General features: G+C 60.8%; 2 protein-coding genes across 3 annotated transcripts in view; one reads left to right on the top strand and one right to left on the bottom strand.

The window, feature by feature from the left end:
* Window positions 1–525: 525 nt before the first annotated feature.
* Window positions 526–8,189, bottom strand: REEP6 (receptor accessory protein 6). Of its 2 annotated transcripts, XM_011964028.1 has the most exons (6): window positions 7,816–8,189; window positions 3,188–3,281; window positions 2,970–3,108; window positions 2,132–2,300; window positions 1,896–1,976; window positions 526–1,264 (listed from the first exon to the last, which is right to left on the bottom strand). In XM_011964028.1, exons 1-6 carry the CDS (start codon window positions 7,928–7,930, stop codon window positions 1,227–1,229), a joined length of 636 nt encoding a protein of 211 aa, XP_011819418.1. In that variant the 5' UTR covers window positions 7,931–8,189; the 3' UTR covers window positions 526–1,226. The 2 variants fall into 2 exon arrangements, with proteins under 2 accessions (XP_011819418.1, XP_011819420.1); XM_011964030.1 differs by lacking the exon at window positions 1,896–1,976.
* Window positions 8,190–8,752: 563 nt separating this feature from the next.
* PCSK4 (proprotein convertase subtilisin/kexin type 4) overlaps window positions 8,753–11,494 on the top strand; it is a 9,620-nt gene continuing 6,878 nt past the window's right edge. Inside the window, exons 1-6 of the mRNA XM_011964107.1 lie at window positions 8,753–9,051; window positions 9,302–9,406; window positions 10,596–10,688; window positions 10,780–10,908; window positions 11,010–11,086; window positions 11,180–11,268. Coding sequence (XP_011819497.1) covers window positions 8,863–9,051; window positions 9,302–9,406; window positions 10,596–10,688; window positions 10,780–10,908; window positions 11,010–11,086; window positions 11,180–11,268 — 682 coding nt within the window. The 5' untranslated portion in view covers window positions 8,753–8,862. The remainder of the gene's footprint in view (window positions 9,052–9,301; window positions 9,407–10,595; window positions 10,689–10,779; window positions 10,909–11,009; window positions 11,087–11,179; window positions 11,269–11,494) is intronic.

Here is an 11,494-nt window from a genome sequence, read left to right as displayed (position 1 = left end):
GCCCAGGCTGGAGTGCAGTGGCGCGATCTCAGCTGACTGCAACTCCTTCTGCCTCCTGGGTTCAAGTAATTCTCATGCCTCAGCCTCTGGGGTAGCTGGGATTAGAGGCGCCCACCACCATGCCTGGCTAATTTTTGTATTTTTTAGTAGAGACGGGGTTTCACCATTTTGCCCAGGCTGGTCTTGAACTGCTGACCTCGGGTGATCCACCCGCCCCAGCCTCCCAAAGTGCTGGGACTATAGGCATGAGCCACTGCGCCCACCTGGGGGAGTTTTAAGAGAAGCAGGCAAATGGGCCAGACAACTAGTTCGGGAGGGAGGGGAGAAAGCACTGTGGTTAAGGACAAGCATTTCCGGGGCTTGCACCCATCCTGGCCATGCAGGTGGACCTTGAGTGGGTGAATTAGCCGCTGGGCCTCGGTCTCCTCATCTATATTACGGGGCTGGTCGGCACAGCTGGGATTCGTGCCTGATTAAATGGAACAGTGCCCTCGCAGCCCCTCCCCCAGACACGTGGAGCGCAGGTCTGGTCCGGGTTAGCTTTATTGGAGCCTCCTAGCAGGCCAGGTGTTTCAGGCACCAGTAGTGCTGCAGGCACGGGGGCCTGTGGTGTGGCCAGCTGCAGGTGATCTCAGTGGTGGACTCCGAAGTGTACTCCAGAGAGGTCCCGGAGTGGCAGGGGACCAGCTCCGGCACTGAGGTGCTGCTGGCAGGCTGTTTCGAGGATTGCTTCTTGCGCTGTCCGCTGGTCTTGGGGGCTGTGTCCTCTGGCTCGCCAGGGGGCTTGCTGGGAGGCTGCGTGGGGACGTTGCTGCTGCTGGGAGACTGGACCACGGGTGAGACTGGGCTGGAGGTGACGTTGGGTGGCTGCAGGGGCCTCGCGGACGGGAGGGCTGACTGGGAGGGGCCGGAGGAAGTACCACGCAGCTGGGTGCGTTGCCGAGACCGCTGGGAGCTGCCCCGTGCCCGACGCTGGCCCTGGGCCTCGCCACGGCGAGAGCCGGAGGGCAGCTGGCCCTGGGATTCAGAGCTGGGGGTGGCTGAGGACTGGGACTGGGACTGGCCCGAGGTGGCATTTAAGGAGACCCCCAGGGCCTTGCCTGGACCCGAGGGACTGGCGGGGGCTGCCGTCGGGAGATGCGCTGAAGACTCTGTGGAGGCCTGGGAGCCCGGCGCGGCCCCCTCCTCACCAGCCGGGAGGTCCTTGCGAGGCCCGGGGGGCTGCTTCACTTGTCCTTCGGCTGCAGGGTCTGGCTTGGCTTGACTGCAGAGAGAGGGGCAGGCGGGGGAGAGCGGTGAGGCAGGCCTGGGCTCCGCGGAGCTGCTCACAGGTGGAACTGAGGCTACTGGACGTGAGCATGGAAAGTTGAGGGGCCAGGCAGCCACCCTCAGCAGAGATGGTGTCGACCACACGCACGCTTTCATGGTCACCTATACACAGAGGGGTGCACACAGCACACACATGTGCAGTCACACACACGCTCACATACATGCACACGTCACGTGGACACATGCATGCACTCACGTGCACACACATGCATGCACTGACACATGCACGTGCGCACACACACACGTGGTTGCACACGCATGCACGCACACATGCATGCACTGATGCATACACATGCACACGTGGTCACGCACGCATTCACACATGCACACGTGGTCGCACACGCATGCACTCATGCACACACATGCACACGTGAGAAACCATGCTCCCTTGCTCACTCATACACACATGGAAACACCAAACATATGCTTGAGTCATGCACACACGTACCCTCATGCACATGACAAAACATGCACACACAATAACACATGTGCAACAGCAAACATACGCTCAAACACATGCACACACACACGCACACACAGCTCCTACTTCCCCACAGGTTACGTACGGTCAGCTTCCAGGGGAGTAGAGGGCTCGGCCACAGCCGCTGGGGTGACGCCTGCCCGGCTACGGGCCAGGGCCTGCAAGACTGGTTCCCGGAAGCGTGAGAGAGAGAGGCGGACAGTGAGGGGGGCGGCCAAGATGCCAGACAGTGGGCGGTCAAAGTCAGAAAGGGAGGCAAGGTGGAGACAGGTCTAGACCCAAGAGATGGTCAGAGGCAGCCGGGCGCCTGCAAGCACCCACCGTTCCTGGTTATTCCGGCCGCCGCGTCCAAGGCTCGCCCGCTGAGGTTGTTCATGATTCTGTCCACGGCCCCGTGGTGCCTTAGGAACAGCGGGCGCACGACGCGCTGATACAGCATGAGAGCCCCGTTCCAGGGCCTGGGAGCCATGCAGAACAACAGGAAGGCGCACTGCAGGGCAGGGCAGGAGTTACACGCAGCCCCACCCAGCTCTCTGTCCCTGGAGGGGAGAGAGGCTGCACTACTCCACCAGATGCCCACCCTGGACAGGAACTGGGTCTCCACCATCAGACACCCTTTGGGGGGTACCTCCACCATCAGACATCCTATTGGGATGGGCCTGGGTTTTTGCCATCAGACACCCTTTAGGGTGAGCCCTTCACCATCAGACATCCTGTAGGGTGGACCCTCCACCATTAGACACCCTTCAGGGTGGGCCCTCCACCATCAGACATCCTGTAGGGTGGACCCTCCACCATCAGACATCCTTTAGGGTGAGTCCTCCACCATCAGACATCCTATTGGAGCAGGCTTGGGTCTCCACCATCAGACACCCTTCATGGTGGGCCCCCCACCATCAGACATCCTGTAGGGTGAGCCCTCCACCATCAGACATCCTATTGGAGCAGGCTTGGGTCTCCACCATCAGACACCCTTCAGGGTGGGCCCTCCACCATCAGCCCCTGGACAGGGCCCATTTCCCCAGGGAAGGGACTGAGTCTTCCCCTCACATCCCCCATCTCCTGGTATTCTTTCCTCCGGACCTCCCGGCCCCAACACCTCCCAGGAATCCCCAAGCCCCATGCGCTCCACGGCTGCACCCGCCCTGGCAGGGCCCACCTTGCCCACGTAGTAGAAAGGGAACCAGGACAGGAGTAGATCGCTGAAGAACTCGGCCAGCCCGAACAGGGCGTACACCACCCAGTAGGTGAGCCACACAGTGTCGTCGTCCTTGCTTGGGCTCTCGATAGCTTTGATTCTGCAGGGAGACGCAGCAGGGTCAGGGCTGCCCGGGAGCCCCCAGACCCCCCAACGTGGGCAGCCAGCCGTGCACTCACGAGGCATATGCGGGGTACACAAATCCGATGAGATTGCACAGCAGAGACGCTCCGTAGCCGAACAGCAGATACAGGCTTAGCAGAGTGATGGCTCCTGCGGGAGAGAGGTGGTGGTGTGCCAGGGCCAGGGACCTGCTGAGTCCCCATGACGGTACCCAGGCCTCCTTTCAGTTGACAGAGACTGCAACTGTCACCTCCTCAGAAGCCTTGGTGATGCCTCTAGGATGTGTCCACTGCCCCCGAAGTCTCTGTGCATCCCCCCATCGTGCCCCTAGGCCCCGGGCCTTGTGCCTGTAACTGGTCAATGTGTCCATGTCCCCCACCGGGGTTGAGAGCTCCCCAAGAGCAGGCAGGAGCTTGACACTGGGCAGTGGGAGTGGATGCAGAATAGCTGTCCAATAAAGTGTTTGCTGAGTGAATAAGTGTAATCTGGCCAGACGTGGTGGCTCACGCCTGTAATCTCAGCACTTTGGGAGGCCGAGGTGGGCGGATCAGGCAGGCAGACCACCTGAGGTCAGGGCTTCGAGACCAGCCTGGCCAACATGGTGAAACCCCATCTCTACTAAAAACACAAAAATTAGCCAGACTTGGTGGCAGGCGCCTGTAATCCCAGCTACTTGAGAGGCTGAGGCGGGAGAATCGCTTGAACCCAGGAAGCGGTGGTTGCAGTGAGCAGAGCTTGCGCCAGTGCACTCTAGCCTGGGTGAGATTCCTTTTCAAAAAAAAAAAAAAAAGCAGCCGGGCGCGGTGGCTCAAGCCTGTAATCCCAGCTACTCGGGAGGCTGAGACGGGCGGGTCACGAGGTCAGGAGATCGAGACCATCCTGGCTAACCCAGTGAAACCCCGTCTCTACTAAAAAATACAAAAAACTAGCCGGGCGAGGTGGCGGGTGCCTGTAGTCCCAGCTACTCGGGAGGCTGAGGCAGGAGAATGGCGTAAACCTGGGAGGCAGAGCTTGCAGTGAGCTGAGATCTGGCCACTGCACTCCAGCCTGGGTGACAGAGCGAGACTCCGTCTCAAAAAAAAAAAAAAAAAAAAAGAATGAGCATAATGTGCAATGATAGCCATCTCGTTCCAGGCCCTATGGGAGGCGCTGGGAAAAGAGGCTAATGTTGCAATATAAGGGATGGCAGAAACCTGCAAGGGAGGCCAGGCTGTCATGAAGACTTGATTCCAGAGCTGAGAAAGGCAACTGTTTCATCTGTTATCTTAGTTCAGGGTTTCTCTGCCTTGGCACTGCTGATGTTTGGGGCTGGGTCATTCTTGGTTGCTTTTGGCGGGGAGGGGAGGTGGCTGTCCTGGACACTGCAGGGTGCTGAGCAGCGTCCCTGGCCTCTGCCCTCTCCATGCCATCAGCTCCCCAGTCATGACGACCACGGATATCCCTAGACATCACCCAGTGTCCCTGGGGCAGGGTGGGGGGCAGTACTACCCACCCCCCGTCTTGGAGGCAGCAAACCCCAGCATTTCGGTCCCCCGGGTGGAGGAGAGCCCTTTGGTTGGCTGTGCACTCACCAGCCGGCACTGAGCAAGGCTGTGGCTGCATGGAGCCTCAGTTTCCCCCTTGGTAAGTGGGAGTAGTAATGGCCCCTACCTCCTATGGCTTCAAGTTAACAGAGAGGGCTGGGCACAGTGGTTCATGCCTATAATCCCAGCACTTTGGGAGGGAGGATGAGGTAGGCGGATCGCCTGAGGTCAGGAGTTCGAGATCAGCTTGACCAACATGGAGAAACCCCATCCCTACTAAAAATACAAAATTAGCCGGGAGTGATGGCGCATGCCTGTAATCCCAGGTGCTCAGGAGGTTGAGGCAGGAGAATCGCTTGAACCCAGGAGGCAGAGGTTGCGGTGAGCCGAGAACATGCCATCGCACTCCAGCCTGGGCAACAAGAGCGAAACTCTGTCTCAAAAAAAAAGTAATAACAAGTTAAGAGAATGCCTTTCTGCACGTTTATTTTTATTCATTTATTTATTTTTGAGGTGGAGTCTTGCTCTGTCGTCCAGGCTGGAGTGTAGCGGCAGTCTCAGGTCACTACAAGCTCCGCCTCCCGGACTCTAGCGATTCTCCTGCCTCAACCTCCTGAGTAGCTGAGCTCGCCACCATGCCCAGCTGATTTTTGTATTTTTAGTAGAGACGGGGTTTCACCATGTTGGCCAGGTTGGTCTCAAACTCCTGATCTCAGGTGATCCACCCGCCTCGGTCTCCCAAAGTGCTGGGATTCCAGGCGTGAGCCACCGTGACCAGCTCTTCTGCACATTTATTAAGTGCCTTCAGGTAACTATAACACAGTCCCAGCAAGGAGGGTGTTCAGAGGAAAAGGTGTGTGTGTGTCCAGCTCAGCCCCAATCCTGAACCTGGCTCTGAAAAGAATGACTACGACAGCTGCATTTATTAAGCGCCTATTGTGTGCCAGGTTTTGTGCTTTCCCTGAATTATCTTATTCAACAGCCAGAACTGGGGCTGGGTGGGTTGATGTTGCCCAAGGTCACACAGGGAACCTCCATGCTTCAGAGAGCTTGGACAGCCTTCTTCCTCCTCCCCTGGAGCTGCTATCTGCAGAGTGAGATAGAGGCCACTTCCGGACTAAAGAGCAGAGGCCCAAGTCCCTCCCAGCCCCTCCTACCTGCTTTAGTCTTTATCCACAAGCACCCGAGGTCAGGGGTAGGAGGAGTCCCCCAGCTGGGAGGCTGTGTGGCCTCCCGGTCACTGTCTCCTCAGTTTTTTCATATGTTACCCAGGGGTGTGGGATTTGTGGATTTAAATGAGGTGGGAGAGGGGGGATGAGGGAATGCTACCTCCCCCCAGGCCTGGCTTGTGGGAAGGAGTGACTCTCCCAGGGCGTCCCTCCCCTAAATCCCTGTTCCTGCAGCTTCAGCAACGGGAGGATGACCTTGGACATCAGAACTGTGGAGGGGGGCCCAGTCCCCACGATTAGCAGCAGATGGGACTGGGAGTGGGCGGGGTGGAGGGGTGTATGCCTCAGATACAACAGGCGCAGAGGCAGCCCCTACCTCCCTGTGCCTCAGTTTCCTCTCTGGTGACACAGTGCCCCAGCCAGCCCCTCCCTGCTGCCTGCCTCCTGGGTGCTCTGTGACCTAAATTCCTGCCCACTGGCCCCAGAGATGTGGAAAAGGAGGGCAGAGGCCAGGGACCTGCTCCCGGGGACAGGCACAGCCGGGCCATGCCCATGCCACCTGCTGCGCTGCACATGAGACCAGGCACCTGGGGACCTCCAGGATCTGGACACAGACTTCAGACTGTTCTGGGGCTGCCTGGCATGGGAAGCCCCAGATGGTGGGAAAATGGTGGGGGGACTGGACTCCGGGGATCCACCTGCAGAAGGTGCTCAAAAAAGTGGCACTGTCCTGTACCCAGAACACCCCAGGCCCAGAGCAAGTCCTTTCCAGTTATTCTGCGGAGCTTCCTGGAAGAGAAGGCAGAGCCAGTGGGGCTGGGAGCAGTGGCTCCCACCTAGAATCCCAGAGCTTTGGGAGGCTGAGGCAGGAGGATCGCTTGAGCCCAGGAGTTTGAGACCAGTCTGGGTAACATAGTGAGACCCTGTCTCTTAAAAAAGTTAATTTTAAAAAGTTTTAGGCCAGGCAAGGTGGCTTACACCTGTAATCCCAGCACTTTGGGAGGCTGAGGTGGGCGGATCACCTGAGGCCAGGAGTTCGAGACCAGCCTGGCCAACATGGTGAAACCCCGTCTCTACTAAAAATACAAAAATTAGCCGGGCATGGTGGCGTGCGTCTGTAATCCCCGCTGCGCAGGAGGCCGAGGCAGAAGAATCGCTTGAACCCAGGAGGTGGAGGTTGCAGTGAGCTGAGATTGCGCCACTGCACTCCAGCCTGGGCGGCAGGGCAAGACTCGGTCTCAAAAAAAAAAAAATTTAAGGTGGGGAGAGAGGCATTTAAGGAGCGCTTACTACATGCTCTTGCTGTAGTTTTGGAAAGGGGAAGGGGTGCAGCGTCACCAAGGGTGAAGTGAAAGGCCCAGAAGAACTGTAATGGAGTCACAATCGGGGTGCCTGGATCTCCCGCTCTGTGGGCCCCAGTCCAACCTCCCCACATCACAGCTGTCAGACAACCCAACTCCGTCTTAACAAATATTTACGCGCGCGGTGGCACTAAGCCATTGAGCGGGGGAAGGGGAGCTAGGGCAGGAGAGGAGGAGGAAAGGAGAGTCCTGAGCAGCCCCCGCGGGACGGTCCGTTCCCCTCCCCGCCTGGAGTCTGCCCTCGGAAAAACGGGAAGATCTGCACTGTTGCAGCCAGGCCAGGGTCCACGGGGAGAGGGGGACGGCGAAACGCGCAGGACACTGGCATCCTGTCCCCTCCGGGGCCACTGGGCAACTGGAAGAACCGGACTTCGGCATGGCAGGCACCCAGCGCCCAGAAGGAGGCGGTGGGGGGCGGCCAGGGATAGAAGCTAGAGAGGGGTGGCTCGGGAGCAGGGTCGCAGGGCGCGGGCAAGGGAGGGGTTGCGGAAGGACCTCGAGGTCGCGGTCACCCCGCGCGCTCCACGAGCAGGACCGGACTCCGTAGTCGGGGAGGGAGTCAGACCTGCGATCCCCGGGCTCATGGCCTCAGTGTGCCCGTCGGCGAAACGGGCTAGCGCCGACGGCTCACCTGCAGCCAGATACCGCTTCTCCAGCCCGGTCTTGGCCTCCAGCGCCCCCAGCACGTCGGTGACCAGGTTCCTTTGCTCCAGGAATCGCTCCACGCGCTGGCTCAGGCCGTCCATGGCCCCGACGCGCCCGGGTTTGGCTGCTCGAGCTCGCCCGCGGACCCGCGCACCCACTCCGCTGCACGCGCGCCGCTTTCCCGCAGCCTGAGCCGCGCTGCTCCGGCCCGGCGCCGGTGTCCGCCCCCGGCCCCCCGCCCGGACCAATGGGAGGGCAGGGCGGACAAAGGAGGTGGGGCCTGCCCCGTCTCCCCCGCCGCATAGCCCTCCGCCGCTGCAGCCGCTGCCCAGACCCCGCCGGGAGAGGGCGGGGCGCGCCGGCCCAGGGCACCGATTGGCCAGGCCGGAGCGAGACGTAGCTGATTGGAAGGGCGGCGTCAGGGGACGGGATTATTGGCTGAAGGGGTGGAGCCAGGGCGAGGAGAGGCGCGAGTGGGGGCGGAGCCGGTGGGTGGGGCTAAAGAAAAATTCGAGCCGATTGGAGAAACGGGACGCGATTCATTGGCGAGACCAGTGGAGGGCGGGGCTGATCACAAAGGAGGCAGGGCGGAATGGTAGGGGCGGGAATGGGGCGGGGCTTACCGGGGGAGGCGGGATTACTCGAAAGAATGATTCCGATTAGCCCGGATAGGAGGCCGGGCTGATTCTCGAAGGAGGGGTGTGTTGGAAAGTGGGCGAGGCTAAAGAAAGGGTAGGACACGTTACTGCAACAGTGAACCCGCTTCTCTGGATTAGAGTCTTCGTTGTACAAATGGGAAAACTGAGGCTCCCGAGGGTGTGGGTCTGCGGAAGACGGGCAGGCGTGCGTCCCTGCCCCGCTTCTGTCAGATCTTCGCGCCCGTCTTGGCTGAGGAGTCGCAAGGCCCCCTGGGAGTCGAAGCCTTCCGCGTTGCTATGGCGCCGGGGGCTGAGAGGACGCCTGGATCCACTCGGCGGTTTGGCGGGAGGGAGGGGCTTTGTGCAGGCCCCGCCCCCTGCCCCGCCCCGCCTCTATGCGGCCCGCCCCGATTGCGCTGTGGCTGCTTCGGGTCTTGGCCTTGGCCCTCGTCCGCCCCCGGGCTGTGGGGTGGGCCTTGGTCCGAGCCCCCATCTATGTCAGCAGCTGGGCCGTCCGGGTGTCCCAGGGTAACCGGGAGGTCGAGCGCCTGGCACGCAAATTCGGCTTCGTCAACCTGGGGCCGGTGGGTGGGACCGGAATGGACAGGAAGTGGGGGCTTGGAAGGGACTAGACCCCGACAAGTGGGAGGGAGCCCACAAGGTCTCCTAAATATCAAGAGCCTCAGCCCACCCCTGCCTCAGCCAAGTTCAGCTTCTGGGACTCCCAGAGAGCACCTGGTGGGAAAGGACAAGAAAGGGGGCTGTTACCGGCCCTCGGGGGCTCCAGCAGGGGAGCCGGGTCCTATCCGTGCGGCCGCTTCCCCACATCCCCAGATCTTTCCTGATGGGCAGTACTTTCACCTGCGGCACCGGGGCGTGGCCCAGCAGTCCCTGACCCCGCACTGGGGCCACCGCCTGCACCTGAAGAAAGACCCCAAGGTGAGCCTGGCCTGGAGGCCACCCTCTCGGGGTCTCAGCCGCCTCCTGGGGCCACTAGCCATCTTCTGTGGTTCTCGTGGTTGTTATGAACAGCTGTGTGCTTTCTGTGGCTCAGACCCACCTGGACCACAAGTCTATACAGCAGGAGGAGGGAGGGAGACCCAGATACGGAAATCATGGCGCCTGCCAGGGCCTGGTACACAGTGGGCACCTCTTGCCCTCCCTCTCCCTCCTCTGGGTCCCAGGGGCTCTGGTAAGGAGGGACAGATGGCGTGCCTTTCCCACGGTCTAAGTCACAGGATGGAGGGAAGGGGATTTTACGACGCAGGAATGGGTTCCAAGGAGTAGGAGGCTTAAAGTCACCCAGTGACCCTCAGGACGCAGTGTCCGGGTGCTCAGAAAGGGGCCTGGGTCTGATCGGGCTGGGCCCTGTCTAGAAAATGCCTGGGATGTCAAGCTGAGGGGTTGAGATGGAGCCTGGGAAGCCCTTGGAGGCCGGGAAGTGCCTTGAACAGGACTAGACAGCTGCCTGCTTACAGAACCGGGAGGGAAAGCAGTGGCCGGTTCCTGATGTGGTTTGCAAGAGAGAAGCCAGGCCTGGTGTGGTGATTCATGCCTGTAATCCCAGTACTTCAGGAGGCCGAGGCAGGCAGATCATTTGAGCTCAGGAGTTCAAGACCAGCCTGGCCAACATGGCGAAACCCCGTCGCTACTAAAAATACAAAAATTAACCGGGCATGGTGGTGTGTGCCGGTAGTCCCAGCTACTTGGGAGGTTGAGGTAGGAGAATCGCTTGAACCCGGGAGGCAGAGGTTGCAGTGAGCCAAGATTGCACCACTGCACTCCAGCCTAGGCAACAGAGCAAGACTCTGTCTCAAAAAAAAAAAAAAAAAAGGAAGTTATGCAGGAGAGAGAAGGATCTAGAACAGGGATTGGGGGAAGGAGCGGAGTGGGGACCTGGGGACCTGCAGTCACCCGGGGCAGCGACATCGCGTCTGTGGACCCAAGGACAGGTGGTCCAAAAGCCTCGGTCCCCTCTGACTGCAGACAGAGCACCAGGCACATGGGGACGCTGGAGGGCAGCCCCCACAAACACAGGGCCCAGGGCATGGGGCTGCCTCACTCCCTGAACCACAAGGGGCCCCAGGAGCGAGCAGCGGACAGGCCTGACCCACCCTCCACTCTTCAGGTGCAGTGGTTCCAGCAGCAGACGCTGCGGCGGCGGGTAAAACGCTCTGCGGTGGTGCCCACAGACCCCTGGTTCTCCAAGCAGTGGTACATGGTGAGCGGGCAGCCAGGGTGGGTGGGGACAGGGCCGCTGGCGCCCTCGACCCCAGGCCCTCACAGGGTCACAACCCCGCCTCCCCCTGCAGAACAGTGAGGCCCAACCAGACCTGAGTGTCCTGCAGGCCTGGGGCCAGGGGCTGTCAGGCCAGGGCATTGTGGTCTCTGTGCTGGACGATGGCATCGAGAAGGACCACCCGGACCTCTGGGCCAACTATGTGAGACCGCGGGTGGCTGGGGGCGAGGGCTGACCCAGGTGCCGAGACTGGCTCCAGCCAAGGACGCCTCCCAGCCCCCTCATATCCCCACCTGTCCCCAGGACCCCCTGGCCAGCTACGACTTTATTGACTACGACCCAGACCCCCAGCCCCGCTACACCCCCAGCGACGAGAACCGGTGAGCAGGGCTCCTACAGCACACGGGGGAAGCGCTAGTACCTAGCAGGGGGATGGAGGCCGTGATGGGAGCCCTTCTTGGCCCTGGCACCAGGCACGGGACCCGCTGTGCTGGGGAGGTGGCCGCGATGGCCGACAATGGCTTCTGTGGTGTGGGAGTCGCTTTCAACGCCCGAATCGGAGGTACCCAGGGTCCCCCAGCGGCACCATTCGGGGACAGAGCGGGAAGGGGGTGATGCTGGTGGGGAGCTGGGCCCGCAGACCACGGGAGCCCCCCTGTCGCTGCTGGGTGATGCTAGGGCCCCAGACTCCAGGGCTCGGGGGGGGTGCTGAGCCAATACAAACGGTCCCACTCCAGGGAGCAGAGAGAGGGCCCGGGTGGGGCTGGGGAGTGGTGTGGAGTGGCGCG

The sequence above is a fragment of the Colobus angolensis genome, unplaced genomic scaffold (assembly GCF_000951035.1).
Source record: "Colobus angolensis palliatus isolate OR3802 unplaced genomic scaffold, Cang.pa_1.0 Scaffold64, whole genome shotgun sequence".
NCBI lineage: Eukaryota > Metazoa > Chordata > Mammalia > Primates > Cercopithecidae > Colobus > Colobus angolensis.
Note: the sequence above shows the minus strand (reverse complement) of the source record. Positions and strands in the feature narration are given on the sequence as shown.